A 24,026-nucleotide genomic window follows, 5' to 3' on the forward strand; every position below is an offset into this window, starting at 1 on the left:
AACCCTGAGACCATGACCTGAGCTGAAATCAAGAGTCAGACGCTTAATCCACTGAGCCACCCAGGCGCGCCTGGTGAGACAAATTATTGAGTGTCTACTACATAAAAGGGAAGTCCTAGGGGTTTCTTTTTATATTACCTAATTTTATGCTTTTATCAACTCTCTCATATTTTGTGGGTAGCCACATTCTAGACAGATTCTACAGATGAGAAACTAGGGCTGAAAGAAGTAACTCATTCAGAGTAATACAGACCATAGGTTACTGAACTGGGATTTTAATCTGGGAATGCCTGTGTCCCAAACTCTGCCTTGGTTATAGGACCACACTTCTCTGAAGGTAGGTCCCTCTGGTTTAGAGTATTTGTCAACACTGATGTTATCAGAGGAAATACTTGCATATTATAAAAGGATTATAAACATCAATTTAAATTAAGACACCCCCTGACCTGATATCCCATGGTATTTATTATGAGTTATAATCATATGTTTATTTCCTTAATGTAGATGCCTAACCATACTTTAAGCTCCATGAAGGTTAGGATGGGCCTGTTTTTGGTCACTACTGCATCTTAGCACCCAGGACACTCCATGTTATAAAAGGCATTCATTAATATTTGCTGACTATGTTAATGAATAATTAAATCCAGCTGAAATTTTAATTGGGCTGGTGCTAAGAGCTGAACTGTTTCCTCACAAAAATTCATACATTGAAGTCCTAGCCTGCAGTACCCTTGAATGTGACCTTATTTGGAGATATTTACAGTGATAATTAAGTTAAAATGAGATCATTAGGGTAGGCCCATAATCCAATGATTGGTGTTCTTTTTTTTTTTTTTTTTAAGATTTTATTTATTTATTTGACAGAGAGAGATCACAAGCAGGCAGAGAGGCAGTCAGAGAGAGAGGAGGAAGCAGGCTCCCTGCTGAGCAGAGAGCCCGATGCAGGGCTCGATCCCAGGACCCTGAAATCATGACCTGAGCCGAAGGCAGCGGCTTAACCCACTGAGCCACCCAGGCGCCCTCCAATGATTGGTGTTCTTAAGAGAAGAACATATCTGGACACAGATACGTACACAAGGAAGATAATGGGAAGACACAGGGAGAAGGCCACCATCTATAAGCCTGATACAGATCCCTCCCTCACAGCCCTGAGAAGGAATCAACTTTGCCCACATCTTGATCACAGCCTTCTAGCCTCCAGAATGATGAGAAAAAAAAAAATTCTGTTCTTTAAGCTCCCCAACTGTTGAGTACTTGTTATGGCAACCCTAGCAAACTAATAAATGGTATATTGAAACAAACTGTCTTTCAATAAAAAGGTATATATGAAGACTTGCCCACTACTCAGTCAATAGTATTCAAAGTTTTACAGCTGTTCTAGGAACATTATCATCCATTCTAAGATAATAAATCAACTTAAAGCATCTTATATACCACCCTGGCCATTGCACCAAAATCTAAAAGAAGGTCTACATCACTCATCCTGAGAGAAAGATTATTATTAATAATATATTAATAATTATAATTAATTAATAATTAATAATAATCTAAGATAATTTTTAAATTATTTAAAATATTAAACAGGCACTCTTTTGGAGAAGATGTGACAGAATAGGCTGTACAGTGTTAGAAGTGAATATTGAATCCGAGATGTAGTGAATTCTTGGGAAGCCCTCAATTTTTCCTTTTCCAACCCTAGGTCTTTGGCAGGCAATCAGTAGAAGAGTCAACGGTATTAAGTGGAGTTGGTTTGTACTTCATCATTTTTTGGAAACTGGGGGATGAAAGCCCAAGAAGCCCAAGTGCAATGCCCATGTAGCTCATTTTGTCTTTAGCAAAATTCACAGCAGGATTCCTAGCTAAAGTAAGATGGCAGGGCAGCAGCCCAACAGACCAATATGTTGCACTGTCTTCTGAAGACAGCTCTGTAGGTAAACTACAAAGTCTCTTCAACAGCTTCTTGTCAAGCTTCTCTTCACTGGTGTAATCATGATAATGCTAATGCTTTGTTTTAAGGATTTTACTGGGTAACTGGGTAGATTCATTTCATGACAGTTCATCTTTCAACTGGCTGGCGCTGTAATCACAGGAACTGCCCCTGCCTTCAAACCTAGAAACTTATAGGTCTTATTTATGTCCATTCCGTTTCTCCAAATATGTTAAGTAAGGAGGATTTTACTGTGATAAAAACCAGAATTTTGATATTTTCAAATGGCTTTTAAAATTGAAAAGTAAACATTCAGAAACACGAAAATGATTTGGGTTTATATTATATTCTAAATATGGGTTAACACCACTGAGGTATATAAACACACTAATTGTAATTGTAAATTACCATGTTGTGCAGGAAAACAGACATATGGCAGGTGTCTTCACTCACTGAGCTACACCACAGCTCTTTAACATTAATGGGCATCTGATTTAAAACAAAAAACAAAAAACAGAAAACACCTAATTTTTAGCAATGTCTCTCTAACTGATATAGTCCAATACTCCTCTGTTTAGAGAACTGCTTTTCTTTTCAAAGAAACTACAAATTAGGACTAAAAATGAAAAGGTCAAATTTATTATTCCCAAATATTGCTTTATAATGAAAAAGTACCAATTTAGAGATAAAAAGACCAGAAGAATGAATATTTTTAGGAACCCTAGATTTCCTAGCACCTTCTTCTTCTTCTTCTTTTTTTTTTAAGATTTTATTTATTTATTTATTTGACAGAAAGAGAGATCACAAGTAGGCAGAGAGGCAGAGCAGAGGGCGGGGTGGGGGGGGGTAAGCAGGCTCCCTGCTGAGCAGAGAGCCCAATTCGGGGCTCGATCCCAGGACCCTGAGATCATGACCTGAGCCGAAGGCAGAGGCTTAACCCACTAAGCCACCCAGGTGCCCCTTCCTAGCACCTTCTTTCAGAAGCTCTTCTTAAATATTTTTACTGTGTAATATATATAGCAAAACAATTTTATAAATTAAATCACCAATGATACTTGTTTATGTATAGATTTGTATATGTAACATATTTTTTTCCTTAAAAAAAAATATCATAAAGTTAATAAACTCTTTTGCCTCACTCAATAATCTATTCTGACCTTTGTCTAAACTGTAGCTCTATAACACAATTTTTACCATGTATGGTGTTTCTTGTCATTTACTTTCCCTTTGTTGAACATTTGGTTTTAACAATTTCTTGTTGTTGAAAAAATGCTGTAATGATGATCCTTATTGCTAAATCTTTGGGCACACAATTATTTTCTTACAGAAATTCACTGAAGCGGAAATGATTGGCCAAAGAAAAATCACATTTTAAAAACTTCCCATATGAATTACCCAATAGCCTTTCATGAAGATTGCAATTCATGAATAGCCAAATACTCGTTTCCGTTATTTTGTCCCTAAGCATCACCATACTGTTTAAATTATTGTAGTTTCATAACAGTTGGTAGGACAAGGCCACCCTAACTCTTTTCTTCAAAATTTTCTTATCTTCCTAAGTTTTGGTCTTTCAGTTTACAATCACTTTGTCAAGTAATACTCTCATATGTTATTGGAATGGCACTGTAGTTTTCACTTTCAAAACACTGTCTTACACTAATAATACAATTTTGTACTCTAAAAAAATTCATTGTGAATAGGTTCTGCCACGCAAACTAATACTATTTAGAAAGCAAGACGATTTCTGGAAGAAAGCTATAAACAAAAGTGGCTATACTGAAAAATAAATCCGAGGACATAGTTTTAGTATAATAAACAAAGATATATAGTATGTATATTTCAAAAGTGTGAAATTATAGAAAATATTTAGATGCTATTTCAAGAGCAAGATAATGTTTTGGAATAAGGGAGCTTATCCTAACACTTCAAGTCTTCTCAGACAATAGATAGGAAAGATTCTGGGAACAAGAGAAATTGTTCTTTATGATAGGAATTAATTAAAGTGTCAAGGATTGATAAAAGTATAAGAACAATAAAGGCAGTAATTAATACAACATTTGTTCCGAATTTGAAAGACTTATATAAGAAGTGATTCAGGTCCTCTATGTCTATACTGAGCTAGAGATATCCAGAAAATACAGATTCAAAGAAAACCACAAATTACTTGTTAGACCAGTACTGCGTCAACGGAAAACTCCTGAAAGTGAGGTGGCCAACGGGAATGTATTTCTAGAATTCTGAAACTGTACATCTACAAAGAGTCATGTCTCCTTTGAGAATGTGATAAAAACTATCATCCCCATCTGTAAAGACGCACATATGTACAAACACACTATTCCATCTGTACTCTAAAGGGGCTCAGCATCATCAGGCTAAGAATAGTTGCCTTGTCTGAAGAAAACACAAGATAAAGGAAACGTGATAAAGAATATTTCAGAATGATGGTGAAGATCTTAAGTGGTGGGAATTTGTGTTTTTAATTGAGGTTAGTGGGAAATCTGGCAAGTAGGAAGACTCTGGACTGTTGTTCGACATCTGCCTCTACCAACTGTCCACTAATGGTACCAAGGATACGTTTGTTAGTGATGTGGTATATATTACTTGATTTTATGTTACTTGATCTCTGTATATTTGACCCTGTTCAGCACTGACACCGCACTGTTGGTTTTCTCCCAACTTGAAGGGTAGCTCCTTCTCAGTTTTGAAGGATTTTATTATAAGATTTCTGCTCATAATCTTAAATCTTTGAAAAATATGAAATTCTTTAAATGTCAAAGTTGCCCCAAGGTCTAGCCTTTTTTCTCTTCATAGTCAAAAGGAGCAGTGATGGAAAAATCTCATTTTAGATTATGTGAGGGCTGATCAGTGACATGTCGTGGTGCTTGCCTGAGTAGAGGGGCGGCAGCTGTGCGAACAATGCAGCTGTGCAGGTGCTGAGCCAGACCCTCAGAGCTGTTCCGTGAGATGGACAGCCCATTACCATTGCTCCAAATATGCAGGGGCTGCAGCCTGGGTCAGAGCCTCCTCACAGCTTTTAGGAACTGAATGTTGACACAACCACAACGATCCATCCTGTCGTTAGATACTACCTTGCTCTCCATGGAAACTTCTCCCTTTCAAGGCTGTCCAGAAGGGCTGTCTGGGAAAAGGAAGAAATGGGACTGGTGCTATGGGACTTTTAGTGGGATAGTCCAAGGGTGAGTGATTAGTCATATACTGAATCTCAAGCTAAGTAAGTGAAGTTTATCTCCATTTTCATGAACCTGTGTACACTGTCAGTATTTTATCTTTGAACGCTGACAAGAAGGAAAAATACAGGGTGCCTGGGTGGCTCAGTGGGTTGTCTCTGCCTTCGGCTCAGTTCATGATCTCAGGGTCCTGGGATCGAGCCCCGCATTGCTCTCTCTTCTCATTGGGGAGCCTGCTTCCCTCTCTCTCTCTGCCTGCCTCTCTGCCTAATTGTGATCTCTCTTTCTGTCAAATAAATAAATAAAATCTTTAAAAAAAAAGAAGGAAAAATACACATTGGAAGAAACCAGAGGAAACTAGAAAAAAGCAATTAATAAAAATAAAAGCTAAAAGTTCATCAATTAGAAAATAAAAACAGCAGTAAATAAGATTAAAAATTTTTTTTAAAAAGACTTGCTCTTTGTAAATACCTATAAATTCTTTATAAAAGCTGATTAAGGAAAAATAAAGTAGAGAAAGCAAAAACTGACATGAAGAGTAATTGCATAGAAGACATAAACTCAAGACATAATATTTAGTGATGGAATTATAAAGCAACAAATATTACATGCAGGTTTACAGAAGCAGAGGTACAAACACAGAAAAATTAATTATTTCTGTTTAGTATATGATAACCAAAGTTCACCACTGCAGAAGTAGAAAACTAGAAAAGATCGATTTCATAGAAGAGACTGGAAAAGTGACAGAGGATGAACCACCAGACCAGCCACCAGGGAATGTTGACTTAACCACTGCAGATATTCTCTAGGAAGCATATCTGAGTTCAAAAGTAATAAGGGAAATCCCCTTAATAAAACAAACAGAGCTGAAAACCAGAGAAGCAAGCTGGAGCTGGGAGCTGAGCTAGCGCTGTCTAGCGTGCCAATCTCAGTAACAAAAGGATTCCAAATACAATGACTGTGGCAGGTCGGGAGATACACCAGTGGGATTCCTTAAGGTGGAGAGCTGGACTGAGACCTCCACACGAAACTGAGCACTCTAAATGAGAAGCTGAATTAGAAAAAAAGAAACAAACGCTTCTTTCACGAAAGGGAGGAGAACAAGAAAACTCTTGCGTTTTATCAAGGGCTCTGGGTAGGTTTTGTGTACTCCTGCCCTATCCCAACCTCACACCTTCCCACAGAAGGTTACTATTATCTTGGAACCCATGTTTATATTTATATAAAGTTCTGCTGGTTTTTCATAAAAAATGGTGTACTGAAATAATCTTCTTTGACTTGAGGTTTTCACTCAATATTGTGTTTATAAGAAAAAAAATCCCTATGTTTACTGATAACCACAAGGAATAATAGACACAATTTCTAATTAATTTAAAAAAAGAGAAACAAAATATCTGAAACCATATATGTATTGTAATATGACTTAAAACCAATGGTAGGTAAAAACAATGGAATTAATAAACTTCAACTTCCCTCCCCTGAATTTCCTAAACAACTCCCAACTCATCCCTTAGGTATTCTTAACTTATTTAGACAGTGAATGGAGCTCTTAATGTTAACAGCCCTGAAATGAATCACAGGGACCCATTTTCCCAGTTCAACCCTCCCCAGAAGGGCACAGCCCCTCATTTTGAAAGCCTGGGGTGGCCCTGAGCGTTGACTCGGGCAGAGAGGAAGGTCCCTGCCACAGGGAAAGGGGTAGGAGAATACATGGGTATAAAGTAGGGCTCTTCGTAGTGGGGGGAACCAAAATGGAGCCCCGATGCCACGGGAAAGCACACTGGTCCCCCTGGGAAAGGAGGCCCGGCTGCCCCCACATCCGCCGGTGGGGAGAAATCAATGGTTGGCTGACGATCCATCTTGCTCCGGTTATGGAACCAAACTCGGACCAGCTCCTTCTGCAGCCGGAGCTGCCCAGCGATGCAGCTGATTTGTTGGGGTGTGGGCTTCGGGCACTGCAAGAAGAGTTGCTCCAGGTTGTTTCGGATGCGATTCTCCCTGCTTGCCCGTCTCTGCTTCCGAGCCTGCCGCAGGATCATCTCCATTTTGCGTATGCCCAGTAAGTTCTTGGTGTCCACCTCCTCCAGCCACATTTTCAGCAGTGGCCGCAGCTTCCACATGTTGGCGAGGCTGAGCTTCTGGGACTCGAAGCGGCAGATGGTTGTCTGGCTAAGCACCTTTCCAAAAAGAGCCCCCATGGCGAACCCCACGTCGGCCTGCGAGTACCCCAGGGCCATCCTCTTTTGCCTCAGCTCTTTGGCCAGCTGCTCTATCTCTTTCTCTACCTTTGAGACATCCTCTGGCAGCACCAAACTCGGGGTGCACTGCAGGACCATGTAGGGTCTCCGGAAGGCGCCCTCCGACGGGCTCCGGAACCGGGGTCCAGCCTCGCCAGCTCCGACCCTGGACCTGTGGGGTGCCATCCCACAGTAGAATCCGTAGGGCTGTGGACCCAGGGGCACCTCCCACCCCTCAGGGCCTGGGCTGATCCCTGGCCGGACCATCAGCATGCTGGGAACCGCCTGGGCACTCAACCAGACCGGAGCATCAACCCGCACTGGCATTGGCCCTCTGGGCCCGCCCCTACCACTGCCTGGCAGTGGGGAGAAGTCTGAGGGCCTGTGTCTGGCCATGGGCTAAGACCACACCCAAGCAGGGAGTCTGGTACGAACTGATGGCTCTCGAGGCATCAGAGCAGCCACAAGCCTTGCCCTCGAGCCCCGCCCCCCAGTGGGCAGAGATGGAGGTGCAGGTGAGAAACAGTCCAGGAGTGTGCAGTGGTGAGGAAATCTGGTAGACTTCCGGGGAATCCCCTGGGTCTCCAGGATTAAAGGAGTAGGTTTCCTACCCTGGGCTATGCTACCACGTCCCTCCGTGGTAGAAGCCTCTCTCGGGCTTTGTACTTTTAAGGGATCCGGGATCTCTTAGGCACCAGCCCCATCCTCTCCCAGAAGGGAACCTAGGCATTACTAACAGCTCTTCAGAACTCTAGTATCTCATCCCTTCCCTCCACATTATCTGTGGAGGAACAGCCCCTTCTGGCTTTATAAATATTTACTGAATATCTATTATGCCAGTTATTGCTGGGACCACCCCACGGGTCACAACTGTCACCTCACTGCTATCACTGTGCTCACAAGTACTGTCAACAGCCTCTCTTTTGCACATCTTCAGTTCCTGTGCCTTAAGAAACCTAAGCATCTCTGTCTAAATTTCTTCTAGTGCCCATCAGTTTACTATCAGCCTCAACCCTGAACCCCCATGCTTTGCCAGATTGTATTCTCTCATTGGGGTTCTCTTGACTAATTCATGTCCCATTCCCTCTCCGACTCCCAACCTTTCCAGTTGTTTGCTCTGCATCCCACCTCAGCTTCCTGGTCTAGTCTCCACATACAACAGAGACCTGTGTATTTCATCCTTCTCCCCCTCCGGCGATAGATCTCAGAATGGGCCTGATCTGCTGTTCCCCACTGAAGATGCTTCTTTCTTTCTTTCTTTCTTTCTTTTTAAAGATTTTATTTATTTATTTATTTGTCAGAGAGAGAGAGAGAGAGAGAGTGCGGGAGAACACAAGCGGCAGAGCGGCAGGCAGAGGCAGAGAGAGAAGCAGGCTCCCCACTGAGCAAGGAGCCCGATGTGGGACTCGATCCCAGGACCCTGGGATCATGACCTGAGCCGAAGGCAGCGGCTTAACCAACTGAGCCACCCAGGCATCCCAAGATGCTTCTTTCAATACCCGATTCACCAGTATCAGGCTCCCTTATCCCTGACCCCTCTCCCATCAGAAACCTGAGGATCTGAGATCATATCCCCAGCTCAAGCATCCAATCCTAGGCCTTAAGTGGAGAAAGTTAAGGAGGGAGTGGGAGAAGATGTGACCTTAGGTTCGAAGCTTCCAGGGAGTGCTCTGGGAAGTGGGGGAAGACAATGATCTTGGCTGGACAATCTTAGCCTCTTACCCTTCCACTTTCCAACTAAACCATGATGTGGCTTTGCCCTACCCAAGTCTGCTGAAATTGGTCTTCTGGAAGTCATTGTCAACCTTCCAAATGTCAAATGTGATGGCCTTTTAAAAATTCTCATCCTATTAAACTTCTCTGTGGTATCTGACAATGTTGACTAACTCTTCTTGTTCTTCCTCCTTAAAGTTCCAGGAAATGCTGGTAATAGCCAAATCTGTATTTTAGCCTGACTTCTAATATCCAGTTCTGTATTTCCCATTGCCCCAAATCAAATTCATTATTTGCATTCCTAAACCTGTCTCTCCTCCAGGGCTCCCTCAGCTGGTTAATGGCATTATCCCTCATTCAGTCACCCAAGTTTAGACCTAGAAACTGTTTTTGACCTTTCCCATTTCTTCCTCCCTCCTTCCCTTCTTCCCTTCCTTCCATCTTTCTCAGCCTCATCTACCACACTCTGCCCAAGTCCCTGTACCCCATCTTACTCCATGCTCAGTGAGAATATCTTACCACTTTGCACTAAAGAGGCCATGCTTTTCAAGATTATTACGCCTTTAGTAATGCTAGTCCCTCTGTGTGAAATGGCTTCCTTTTGCTTTTTGGTTTCATTCATTCATTCATTCAGGATTCTGAGCACAAGTCATCTCATGAGAGAGGCCTTCTCTGACCATCTGATCTAAAACAGTATCCCTTACCATTCTCTGTTCCCTTTATTAAGCTTTGTTTTGTGGTTATTAATAGGTATCACCACCTAATATATAATTATTAGTCTATATGCTTATTGTATGTTTCTCTGCTGCTAAGAGAGCAGGGACTTTGTCCAGGTCACTGCTGTGTCTATGGCATCTATAGTTGTGCGTGGCTCAGAGAAGGTGTTCAGTAAACATTCCCTAAATAAATGAAGCACGTTCTACTTCCAGCCACCTGTAAGATGAGGTTTATTTATTTATTTATTTATTTTTAAGGAGAATCTTTTTTTTTTAAGATTTTATTTATTTATTTGACAGAGAGAGAGATCACAAGTAGGCAGAGAGGCAGGCAGAGAGAGAGAGAGAGGGGGAAGCAGGCTCCCCGCTGAGCAGAGAGCCCGATGCGGGGCTCGATTCCAGGACCCTGAGATCATGACCTGAGCCGAAGGCAGAGGCTTAACCCACTGAGCCACCCAGGTGCCCCTAAGATGAGGTTTAGATGTGACCTTAGGATGAAACCTATTCCCAGCCAGAGTTAGTGCCTGCTTCTGTGGTGCTCCCCTTGTACTGGTATATGTTTTCATTGTAATATTTATCAGTAATTATTTATTTCACATCTCTCTCCCTCCACCTACAGTGTGAGGTACTGTAGATGGGCATATAGGTGCTATACAGCCTGAGACATAATAGAACCCTGACTGATACACTGTTCGATAAATGTTTGCTGAATGAGTGAATGAATTCTCACCTGTACAATTCTGAAAGTACAGCATGTTTAGTTTCAGCTTAACAAGAAACATGATGCTGCCAGACGCCTCTCCATTCTTCCTCTCCTGTACTGGAACGAGGCCCTTAAACGGCTCTTACTAGATGGAGGTAGTAGTAGTGTGAGGTTAAATTCAGCACAACACTACAGGTAACAAGGGTGTAGATGTGGCTTTGAAGCAATGGCAAAGGGGGAAAGAACTGGGAAGGCAGCTGCCATCTGGACAGGCTGTGTATGTGACTGCTGTCTGCATCTCTACTTTGGCCCCGGCTAGAATGTGCGCTGGCAAAGAGCAAGGATCTTGTCCGTCTGGTTCAATGTCACAACCTCACCACCTGGAACTGTATCTGGCACAGAGCAGGAAGTTAATCAATAGCTGTTTGATGTTAAATAAATGAATGGGTGCAGCGTTAATGCTGAGAAGACTTCTGTATTTGCTTTGAAGTAGGTTTCAAGATGATAGTCTATGAAAACCAGTTTACAATGTACAAAATTTCACTTAAGAATCATTTTGCTGATATCTATTCTTGCCAGGTATACTTATGTGTTACTTCTTCTTCTTCTTCTTCTTTTTTTTTAAATTACAAAGCAACCAGTGTCTGCCAAATAGAATGAAAGGTGGATCACAAAGAAGAATAAAAGAGAGCAATTACACAAATTAAGCACCACTTATTGAAACCAGTCCATTTGCAAAAGAGAACCGCAGAGAAGAGTTTCATTAGTTGTCTAAAAACAATAGCTGAATAAAAATATTTTTAGTGAATTGGAAAAAAAAAGTGAATTCAACTGAACTTGAGGAAAGACTATATTAACCGAGTTAAAACAGTAGCTAAATCCATTTACTAAATTAAAAAGTAAAGCTATATTAATTTGGTGGGTTTTAAAATTAACTTGGGTACTCTCAATTAAGGCTTTCTTGGTATTTGGTCAGATTTCATTTGCCAACATGCCTATCTTCTGTTAATGCATATGTGCTGTCACAAATAAAAGCCCGTATTCTTAAGGGAAGTCTTGACATCTCCTTAAAAGTATATTTAATATGCTATGGAAATGGGGTGATCAGCGAAAAAAAGCAGGAGCACAGTTGGGTTGGAAGAGAAATAGAGATCAGAAGAAGGCAGGTGATGGGAATGCCCCAGACAACCAGCACTGCTGGGGCTGGGGCGCTTGAAAGGCTAATCCATCACCTTCAGCAAATACAGAGACCTCTTAGTAAGTGATTAGATTACAATGTAAGAAGCGGGCCAGTCTTATCCATAGGGAATTACAAAGTAAGGATAAGAAACACATGGTCCCAGGCTCCCATGTATTTATAATCTAAATGGGGAAGAAGAAAAACTGTCAGGAGAACAGGACAGTTACACTTGCTCAAAGAGAAGTTAACAGTTTTCTATTATTAGAATCCTTGGAATTCAGAGAAGTTAACTTTTAAGCAGAAACTCCCGAAGCATCAGGATTTATATTATTAGGCTCTCCGTAAGTATTCTCTATTCTAAGACGGCAAACCAGCTGCCAAGATCCACCAATGGTAAGAAGCAGGAAATACTGGAGGCGAAGTTAATAATAAACATTCTTGTAGGATTTGCTTCAAGTTTCATCTCTTTGGAAACTTTAGCCCATACACTAGGGACCACAGTGCTCTCCCTCAGCCCTGAACTTGCTGTGTTTCCACTTAGATAAATCAGTTGTCTTTACAGTAAATTACTACTTTGTTAAAGAGATTCCAAATTAATTGATCTTGGTGCCAATACCATCACGGATTCATGTCTTGGCTCCACCGCCTAGGAGAGATGAAACTTATGAACATTACAGACACCATTTGTTTTGCACTCATGGGCCAAAGAATGTGCTAACGCACGAGCTATGCATAGTATTCTCAATATGGTATGTGCACAAAGCCACCTGGATGTGAAGGAGGTCGGGCTTTGACTCCCACCATCCTGTTGACCAGTTATCTTACTGGCTAGGAAGGTGATCCTTGTTTCCTCATCTCTCCAAATGCACCTCTCCCAAAGCTGCTTATGCTCCAGACAGAAGAGTGGGTTTTGTTCAAGAATATATGAGAAAGTTCATTTCACCAGCAGAGGGTCCAAAAACAAAACAAAACAAACTTTTTGCATGTAATTAAATCAACAGAGTAGACCAGAAGTTCTAAGAATGATGGATAAATTAGGCAGAGGGCAAGGCAGGCTAGATGGTGCTAATTTTATGTTTTTCCCCACTCTGCAGGTATCCTAATAACTTAGCACGTACCAGGCATTGGGGTGTAAAGGCACTGTCACCTGGAGGGCAGGCGCAGGTCCCCAAGAACCACAACAGTCAAGGAGCAAGACAAAAGGCAAAGGCAGGAGACAAGATCCATACCAGGCACTGGAGGTTTCTCTCTAGGTCTAGGAAGTCAAGTCAAGCATCCAGGAAAACTATGGCAGCTGAGTATAGCAAGGAAAGATGCCTCCCATCTTCCAGGGAGAGAATCAGCACCACACTTTACAACAATTTAGTTCACAGAGACTACCTCAAAATGCACTAAAATGATCAAACTGTTAATCCTTGCTTTAAGTAGAAAACTGTGTAAGACAAAGTGAGACATCAAAGATTAGTCAAGAAATTAAGCAAAAGGGTACCTGAAGGTAAAGGAGATTAAGAACACTGAAGTTGTAATAACCTGGAAAAAGTTAACCAGATCAATGTAGTCACCGCAAAAAAAAAAAAAAAAAAAAAAAAAAAAAAAAAAAAAAAAAAAATCACTTATTGCTCAATGAAATAAATTCACAAAATAGCTAATAGCACTGTTCTGCAAGAGAGGCCAAGAACAGGGTGAAAGGACAGCTATTGGTGAACAACAGTAATGCGACATGCTTTTACTCTTCTCAAACATGTAGAGAAAAAACCAGAATGCAGTAGTGCTGGCAACACAGAATTTCTTTTGAGATCAAGATTATGAAGGACTTCTTCGCTGTTACTTCTTTTTGTTGTTCTTTTTGTTATTAAAAAAAAATGACGCTGCTGTGACGGAACTGCTGCTTGGAAATAAAAGCTCACGACACGAATGTAACACAACCACATAGCCAGACTACAAAGAGATTTTGTGTATTTCAGGGAAAGTCCTTCCATTATCTTTCATGGAGCTGTGATATTCATGAACTATGAACTTCCTGTGCTATAAAATCATATTAAACATAAAAACTCTACAGCCTTCACCAGAAGCCTCAAAGAATTTTAAATGTCTGTATAAGGCAGGAAGAGCAATTGAGCTGAACAGGGCTGAGCTGAAAAGGTGCTCTGGTGATGAGTCAGGGATATTCACGGAGAGTCCCAGATAGACAAAGTGTAAAGGTTCTTGTTATGTCAAGCAGGATTTAAAGAAACTTTTTAGCTGAGTTTGCCCTTGTTACACAAGAAAAGCTTTAAGGATGTTCTTGCATTGATTATTCTAGTCACAGTCTTCTACATTCAAATTTGTACTCCACTTACACTTTAGAGCAGGAGATACACAATTTGTTTCATGAAAAATTTTCCATAATACTGCACAGTAAAATACACCTAACAGAAATGACAGCTTATGACCAATGAAAGTGCTAATTCAGGAGGTGACGTGGCCTCAGAGAAGTAAATGAGAAATAGAATAGAATTTCTGTTTACAGGAGGTAAGTCTTTTAGGTGCTGTGACAATTACTATTTTGTTAAAGAGATTCCAAATTAATTGAAATTGGTGCCAATACCATCACAAATGTGGGGCCTCTGTTAATTTCCCTGGACTCTCCTTAAGAAACTATGAGCTAAAGTCAGTCAAATACAGGAACTCATACATTTTTTGGAAAAATGAACACTTAATATTCAGTAACATGAAATGCAATAATGACCACGGAAAATTGTAAAGGTAGTACCAGACTTAAGATTTTAAGTTCCAATACAGTAACTTTATCTCAATATGCAAATTAAAAACTCCTGTTAGCATTTTATTATTTTATTTTTTAAAGATTTATTTAAGAGAGAGAGCGCACCAGGGGAGAGGCAGAAGGAGAGGGGGAGAGAGAGAGACTCTCTTTTTTTTTCCTTTAAGATTTTATTTATTTATTTGACAGAGAGAGACAGCAAGAGAGGGAACACAAGCAGGCGGAGAGGAAGAGGGAGAAGCAGGCTTCCCGTTGAGCAGGAAGCCGGATGTGGGACTTGATCCCAGGATCCTGGGATCAGGACCTGAGCCAAAGGCAGATGCCCAACGACTGAGCCACCCAGGTGCCCCGAGAGAGAGAGAATCTTAAGCAGACTCCCTTTTGAGCAAGGAGTCAGATGCTGGGCTCGATCTCAGGACCCCAAGACCATGACCTGAGCCGAAGTCAAGAGTTGGATGCTTAACGGACTGAGCCACCCAGGCGCCCCTCCTTTTAGCATTTTAAACCTGACAAAATCCTTAGTTTTACACAGTGAGGTTAATAAATCAGGTTATTAAAGTGAATCCACTTCAAAGTCACCTCACTATGATTTCAAAGGTCTTAAAGACAACCAATCAGGCTATCAGCCTCTTCTGAGCAAAAGACTCATGCCCAAATCCACATTTATTTGTTTAGAGTTCATTGCAGCTCTCAGTAGGCTGTTCTCCATCCTATGTGTGTGCAGATAATATCAGGCAGATGATGGTTTCACCTTCTGAGAGCCTCAGAACTCTAGGAAGCAATTATGTCAAAGCAGCTATGAATGGAGAACTGAAAGCAAGATTTCAATTATCATTATGTGTTTAATGAAATTTTAACTATCTTTTTGAATAAGAAGTATAAAAAGGTATATAGTGAAAATGCACAGCATTTATTTTTAATTTTTATTTTGTTGCCAATCATGGCATCATTTCCAAGTGTTGACTTGGTTAACTTCCAGCTAGAATTTTACATTTTGCTTACATCGAATTTCTTGTAATAATTTAAATTCAAGAAAGACATTTGTTTTTTTTTTTTTTTATGATTGACAGAAATGTAGATGAAACATAAGGGAGAAACCAATGAATTTAAAGACATTTCTCATAAGGATATGTTCAAGGGCAGGTGCCATTCTGAAAGGAAGACAATGTATTAAAGAACCAATAATCTTTCAGAGACAGTGTGGAAGAACAGGACATTAGGAGAAGAATGAAAGGGAAAGGGTCAGTGTGGAATTTTAGAAGATTTAGAAGAATAAAGAAATGAGGTTGAATACTGAAAAACAAGCAAACTGAGGATAAATACTGCATTTCTACAGAAAATGCATTGGGAGGCTCTAAGAGTCATGACACATGACTAGAATCAGGACTTAGTCTACAAAATACAAAGAGAGAAGCAGGACAGAAATGAAAGTTTTTAATTCTCAAATACTGAAAAGCAATGAGCAATTTCTCTAAAACCATAGTACTTGATCTGCTGGATAAAACAATTTCTAATAATAATAACAATTATAGGAAGTCCTTGCTCTGCACAATATAAAATGATTATAAAAATGACCATGCAAGTTGAGACCATGCAAAGTGATCAAGATAATCAATGGGAAAAGCTGTGGCAGTTTGATGACCTTTAAAGATTTTTTTTGTCAAAACATCAAAAATCCTCCTACTCCCTACGAAAAATGAGTAGGGGAATGAAGAAATGGTAAAACCAGTTATATTTAGTACACTGTAATTTAAAGCATTAGAAACATTATGAATTAAAATGCTTTATTTCTTTGTAAAAAAACCTACGAAAATAGTTTGAATAGTGTTTGCCTTCCCTTCATATAACTTATGATACAGTTCAAGCAAATCTTTTTCTCCTTTGGCTAATTTTCATGCTCCTGTTTGGATGAGCTTCCAACATTTTATCCTTTGCACTTGCAATGTCATGAAATATCTCTTAGAGTTCATTTCATGTCAAGTGTTTCTTTGCTACCATCACTTCCTCTGGGACGTCTTCATCTTTTTCGTCACAAGCACTTTACAATTTTACTTCCAGCATTCCATTTCTTTGCTGCACTTTCATCTTTGCTGGCCAAGTCTCTTTAGATCATTCATTTTTATAAAATCGAAGATAGTGCTGTCTGTGCATGAACTGGAGAACAGACATGCAGTGATCAGTCAGTGGATGATTTTGAAAGAAGTGATGTGATTGGCCACTGATCATGTGCATCTGTTGTTTACATAGAGATTTATACTTAATGCAATTATTCACAGTTAGTATGCTGTGGTAACTGAAATCTGAACCTTGTTTATTGGGGTACTGGCTGTTATTTAACTAAAGTATGGCAACTGAAATTTGGGTATTTGGGACCATACAAAATGAAGACTGTCTATATTTATTGACTCCTAACTATATGCCAGGACAATTTTAACAGTCTAATATGGATTATTTCACTTAATTCTGACCATACCCCAATGAGATGGTACTAGTATTATCCCCATTTTATAGGTAGGGTGATTACAGGTATTCATCTGATCATATTATAGAATTAATTTTCCTACATATTCAGGAGAATATAAACTACCTATAGTCATGATAAAACCACAGTTTTTCCTTGTAAATGGTGACTTACTTAAAAGAGTTTGAAATGACAACTTGTTCATTTGAAACATGTATCTGAAGTGAAAAGTCAGGGTCTCATACCAGCATGGAAGGAAGGTAGGTAGTTTCAGAAGATGCACTAGCTCTTGATACCAGTCAATAAAGGAGGATGCCAGTGAACTAAGAGATACTCTTGGGTTCTGAAGGAGTTCACCATATGTCCTTAACTCTTCTCCCCACACTACCTATTTCAACGATCATCCTGTTTACGAACGAAGAGAATCTTTGCAGCAAACAGAAGACTTTTTGCTAGGAGATCATGAGCTCCTCAAGGGGCAAGGGTCACCTCTAGCAATCTTTATACTGTTAAGAGTGTAGACTAGTTCCTAGTACCTATTAAGTGCTCAATAAATCTTTGTGGAATTAAGGAACAAATATTTACAGTTAGTTTCTTGACTCAAAAGAACCAAGAATAACTCAAGTTTGTGGAAAGACATGAAATTAGACTTTAATTTTAGGGGAAATAAATTAATTAAAATTATTAATTAACTATTTGGTACAAATAACTAAATTCGGGTTTTCTGAGATGTAAGTTTTACCACCTAGGCTGATTTTACATGCTTGACATTGTTTCTGAAGAAAAGCAAAACCAAGTAACTCTGAGAGACTGTTCTTTTATAACACCAGCACTGCGGAAGTCTATACTACAAAGTTATGGAAGACTATACTTTTCACTATAAAATTCAAACCACATATCATCTAGTTCCACAAGTAGCTTTCCCACTATCTCCAACTAATTTTTCCCAAATATTGGTTATATTCAATCACTTGTATGTGTGGCCTTAAATCAATAATTTCTTTTTAAAAGCTTAATCACTTTCCCTCTGGAAACTAAGCAGGAAAGGTATGGCTACTTTGCCGCAAAATTGAAATGGAAGGAAAACCCTAAATTTCTTTGAGGGCAATTTAGTAAAAGGAAATAAAAATGAAAATCTGAAATCACTCACATTGCTTTTTAAAAATACCTGAAACATTCGCTAAAAATAAAAAAAATCTCTAAGCCAATATTGATTTTAGATGGTTATTAGAAATTTTTAATTTAGGGTCTCTTACAAAAGTTTCATTTATAGAGATCATTGCTATGCAAAGCTTTGCTATGCAAAGCTGTTACTTTGCCCAAATTTTCAAAAAGTAACTTCTATAGTATCTTAGAAATTAAGAAATTGTGTAATACAACTGAATTTCTGTCAAGGATTGTGCCATGAGATTATTCAAAATATCTAAAAACTAGTTGGTATAAGATTTCTTTATTCAGTGGTATAACATATTGAATACTTGGGGTTAGATACACATGACTGAAGGGGATACTAACAAACAATATGGACAGAAATACCATACCAATTCTCAAGGAATATTTAGACATCACATATCAGTTAAATCAACTCTAATACCTAAAAATTGAACTCCCCGACCAAACAAATTATCTCTCAAAATTTATCATTTAATAAAACCATATTTATCAGGGACTATATTTTTAAAAATATGAGGAAACAAAAACTTTAAAAAATATTATCCCTGCTTTCCAAGCACTGATAACCAACTGAGAGCAACCTGGGGTTTCATTTTTAATTTGATTAATTAATTAATTAATTTACAACTTGGGATTTTATAAACCGAAAATATTTGGCCTGCTTATGGTACCTATTGTTCACTTTGAATTTTCATCTTGGTACCAAAGAATATTTATTTTGTAGGTTCTGAATCACTTCTAGAAAGCAAGAGAGTTTTTCTGAAGGGTAATGTTTTCAGGGTAATTTTGCCAGCAGACAGACTTGTTATTGGTGACTTGATGTCCGTCTCTGACAAGACAGACATAGCAGGCAGGGAGGGTGCAGATGGAAGCAGACAGGGAAAGCATGGGTAAGAGCAGAGACCATGTGGCTTGGGGGAGGCACATATCACACAGTGAAAGAGGAATGAAGGACAGTGGACTCAGGCAAACCACTCAGGTCAGGCAGGGGCAGGCAGAGAATGTGGGCTGGGGCAGATGTGATGCCACGGGCTGCCAGACGAGTCTCCAGGTGGGGGAGACTGAAGCCAGGGAGACACAGGAGACAAAAACTGTAAGAAAAGAATCATACATAGAGACAAAACCAGATGAGAGGCAGAGAAGCAGAGGTCAATATACAGACACAGAGAGAACCATCAAGCGCAGTGACCCAGACCAAACTGACAGAGGGAAGGAGAAATAGAGGACAAGTGAAGCACAGACAGCCGTGGGAAGGGAGATCAATACCTAATATATAGTAAGAAGGATGAACATTTCTATCTTAGGGACTTCTGGTCCCCGAATTACTTTTCCAACAATTAGGGACATAACATTAAAAGCCATGAGACACTGCTATAGGGATAGTAAAAGTAATAACTCTTGCAAATTAATTCATAATGTATAATTTTCAAGTAAAAATACAAATTCGTATTATTTGGTTATTTACCCCAAAGTACTCCAAAAATAATTATATATTTTTTTATCTTTAAAGGGAAGAGTTAGCTCAGTAAAAGGAGAGTTGCCACCTATACTGCCAAATTCTTCGAAGGATTTTTCACAAACTGGTTCAGAAAGCTGTAAAAAACATGGTGGCTATTTTTAATTTTTTTTTTTTAAGTGAGATTTCTGAAATGAAATGAGTTATATTCACTGTGATTACTGGAAAACTGAAAGAATCAAAATCAGAGGAAAATACTGGATCTGATTAAGTATATATAAACAGGGCAAATATTGGTGAGGTACATAAATATATAGTTAAATAGACTATTTTAAATGACTCTTTAATCAGTTATTTCCCTGGAGTTCCTGATCCTAGCTAATTACAATGAATGATTCACTGAAAACACAAGAATTTCTGGTGGTCAACTTTTAGAATACACATCCCTTACGTTAACTAATAATTATAAGGCAGCATAGAACAGTGATAGGGAAACTAATTGGTGAATAACAGCTACAAGGCCAATTTTACAGTAATGAACAAAAACTGCCTGAAAAGTGTTATTTAGTTAATGAAAACATCACTTAAAGGATTAGAATACATAACCTTTGAATGGAAAAGAGGAATGCTGTAGCTCTTGAGCAGTCTATGTAGTGAAAAAGTGGTACAGTATCATATATGCTAATATGCCTTAAAGATCTGTTTACAAAGGCAAAGTATAGATTTTCAATTACCTAATTAATTTGAGCTGTGTCTAAAAACATATTAGACAACTCAGCTTGTCTACACACTCTGAATGACACCACATCTAGAAGCAATTACTGTTGATTTCTCATTGCTATCTTTAGAAGCAAATGATTATTCACTAACAAAGAAGAGATATAACTCCTCAGTGTCATTTCCTCAAGACATATTTTCAGCAATAAAGTGAAGTAAATATTTAGCAAATATTCACTAAGTTCAGTCAGTGTAAACAGTTAATCTACACTGGTTTAGCAAAGTAGAATTTGGGTTATGTTAGCAGGTTGTCTACAACTCAAATTCACATAGAAGCTACTAATTTTCCGCTTTCTGTTCTGGTAAGGAAGTGGGACTTGACAGGTACATGTTATCAACAGCCCTCTTCTACATCCAAATCAAGAGGAGATAATCTAAATATTGTAAGTTTTCAAGTTTAATTCTTTACCCCTAAGACAGGTTCTATGGTTCTCCGTTTTCCTTTTTTTTTTTTTTCCTTCTTCTTCTTTTTAACATTTAAGCTATTATCTTTCCAATTTTGAGGTGCCCAGATTTATATCAAGTGTTCTAGGTCAAGTGAAATATTAGAGAAAAGCCTGTCTCAAGGTGTGACAGGACAAGGAATAGTGAGATGGATACAAACTCCAGCAGGAAATAAATTGACAGGCACCATACCTCTAAACTACATAGAGTTAGTGAATCTAGGTTCAGAGAGTTCCTTCACGGTAGGTAGCAAAATGAAGCTATGAGGAGGCAGGGCTTTCCATCCTGTGTGCCTGGTGCAAAGTGGTCATAGGTATGTCAAAATACTGATCCCTTTACCCTTCAGGTCAGCCAGGAGTGGATCTGTCCCTTTACCTCTGGACATAAGCAACCTTGCCTGTGAACCCCAGGGCAGTATATGTAAGTTTTATTTTTCTTTCTGTGTAGCTCAAGGAAGAGTGGAATATCTTAATGATTTGTTTGTACGCATGCTTTATGGTTGCCATAAATCTTGGAGTACTTGTAAAATGGATCTGACCATAAGGTGAGGCTTTCAAGGACCCAGAACAAGAGACTGCTGGAAGGGAATAAGGGCACGGCTTTCAGAGCTCAGTAGGTAGCCTGGAGTTGAGGAAAGATCTCTAAAGTCAGATGGGCAAGTACTGTCTTTATTAGTGGGAGGTGGTGGTAGGAGATCAGGACTAGAAAGAATGTTCCAGAAATGTCATCTCAGTGAACCTCTCCATGGCCACCCTTCTAAAGTTGTATGGCCCTCCACATATTTCAGGTCTTCTCTTCCTGCTTTTCTATTTCTCCTACCAATTCCCACAATCATAAACTCTCCTTATTTACCATATTTTTTATTTGTCTCCCTTTCTAGAACGTAAGTCCACAAAGGACATTTATCTGTTGTAATTCATTGCTACATCCCCAGCACCTGGCACAATGTCTGGTCCACGGTAAACACCTGTTGAATGAATGCACACAGACTGGACGTACATACCCAGAGAGGCAAGTAAGGAGCACATTCCGAGGGGCTTGAAAGGATATGAGCCTTAGCAGTAGCACTTACCCAGACCTAGCCCCTGTTACAAAAACCTGGCAAAGAGCAGCCTGTTAGTCACGAGCCGGCCAAAGCAAGCTGTGTCCAGACTTTTAAAAAGTCAGAAGACAACAGTGCTCTGTAACGTTCTCTGTTTTCAAACACTTATGTTTTGTTTTGCTTTCCTTTCACCATGGAGGAATGTTTCCTCATACATAGGCAAAAATTATATTAGCTATTTTTGAGGAGGAGCATGACACAGAAGATCATTTCTAATTTCATCCTTACTGCTACCCCACGTCTCTTTTGGCCTTACTGCATCTATACTTCTATGTCTGACTTTATATTTTTCTTCCTACTATTAGTTTTCCTTCTGCTTTCTTCACTGTATTTTCTCTCTTTCTGTGTCTCTGGTTTCTGTGTAATATTTTGTGACCCTTATCAGAGTCACAGAACACAGGAAAACATGAAAAACTAAGTTATTTGTTGCTTAAAAATAGAGACAGGGAAATGGAAGGGGCAGTGTGTCGGCAAATACTTTTTCATTCCCATACGATTAAAATAATAGTTTAAAAATAAACGACAGCCTTAAATTCTGAAATGATTAGTAAGAATATACAGTACCACATGAGGTTTTTACAGTGTCTTTTTTCTGATGAACTCAAAATAGCCCTCCAGATACTACAAAAATGGTTCTCATAACATTTCTACAAGATAACTGAGGCAGACATTTGCTGTTACCATTTTATAATCAACACTCAAACAACACAGAATGTGGGTTATACAATAAACATAGGTCCTGCTAACCTATTATATAATTCTTTGAATAACAATGTTTTTAATGGGCTGATTTTACTGGTAGAAAACACCATCAATAGACTGATGCAGGGTAAACAGTCACTTGATATGGATTCAAGGTCCCTCAAATACCCATCATTCACTGTATGTTAAGATGACTAAAAAGTCAGACTTTAAGTATAGGGTACAACACTGCCAATTCCTAAGTGTACAGTTGTCAAGTATTACATCTGCTTTTAAAAATAAAAACGACACAACTGCCCTGATAATAATTATCAGTGGTATTTCATATAATTTAAAAATTTTACTGTACCTGCTTTTAATATATATATATATATATATATATATATATATATATATATATAAAACATTGAAAAAGTAAAGCTATTAGGAGCAGCAGCAGATCTTTTTTAATAAAGTAAAACATATTTGTAATGAAGGAAAAATATGGTATTAAATGAGTATGTATTTTTACAGGCAATTTCACTGCTACGACCATGAGACTTCAGTCAAAAAATAAAAGCATATTATAACTTAAGAAAAACTTAGTAAATTAGAAAGCTGGGAAAAAAATATCTTCATTGGATTGAACACAGAGTCCGGATATCTATTACTAACTTCTGCTCAGAAAATTATAGGTGTTTCAAAGGCACTTCACCACGCTTTGGTTATTTCCATTTGAACTTCCTGCCATCACTTCCATGGCCATCACCTCAATTAGATACGTCATAGAACAGCTTCCTCCTCTCTTGCCCTTAACGGATTTCCCTCTCTAGCCTCCCTAATATTTCTGGTAATGTTTCCATAACCCCAGTTACTTTTCACTCCAGTTTGTTGTTTTCTCCCTTTGCCTTGGCTTCCATGTCCAATCTACTGGCTGTCAGGCAGTGCGAATTCTTCCCAAGCCCTATTTCTCTTCACTACCCTTTCCTCTTCATTCCCACTGCCAGGAGTCCAGCTCAAGCCATCCACCCCATATACTTGCTTCATCATCACAGCCTGCTGAGTCTGCTGTCTCCAGTTTCTTGCTCCTCTCTTTTATCCATTTATTAAATTAATCTTCAAAATCCCGTTTTGATCATGCCATATCCCTTATTCAACATTTTTAAAGAACTCTTTGTGAGAGATCATTGATTTTGATTGAAAAACTGTTGAGTTTTTATAAGTAGGTATGGAAAATGCTGGGGGTGTTGCCCCCAACCTTTTCTCATTTGATGCAACCTAACGATGACAGGTTCAAAGGGAAGAACATACTAGTGGTAGGTAGAGGTCCAAGAAACAGTTCTTTTTTTTTTTTTTTTTTTTTTGTAAAAAAAGATAGTCATGATAAGCTACTCTTCACTGCTATGTCCCCAACTTCCAGAATAGTACCTGGGACATAATGTAAGTGACCAATACATATATGAGAAATAAATGGATATATGATGGAGAGTGTATGTGAAAATCTCCT

The 24,026-nt window shown here is 39.0% G+C and overlaps 2 protein-coding genes across 6 annotated transcripts in view; both read right to left on the reverse strand.

Moving 5' to 3' along the window:
* The window catches only part of FAM172A (family with sequence similarity 172 member A), a 429,500-nt gene that overhangs the window by 116,058 nt on the left and 289,416 nt on the right, over nt 1-24,026 (reverse strand). The window lies entirely within an intron of this gene.
* On the reverse strand, nt 5,660-8,595 carry POU5F2 (POU domain class 5, transcription factor 2). The gene has a single exon (XM_047731578.1). It carries the CDS (start codon nt 7,746-7,748, stop codon nt 6,741-6,743), a length of 1,008 nt encoding a protein of 335 aa, XP_047587534.1. The 5' UTR covers nt 7,749-8,595; the 3' UTR covers nt 5,660-6,740.

This window comes from Lutra lutra, chromosome 5 (assembly GCF_902655055.1).
Source record: "Lutra lutra chromosome 5, mLutLut1.2, whole genome shotgun sequence".
Taxonomy (NCBI): domain Eukaryota; kingdom Metazoa; phylum Chordata; class Mammalia; order Carnivora; family Mustelidae; genus Lutra; species Lutra lutra.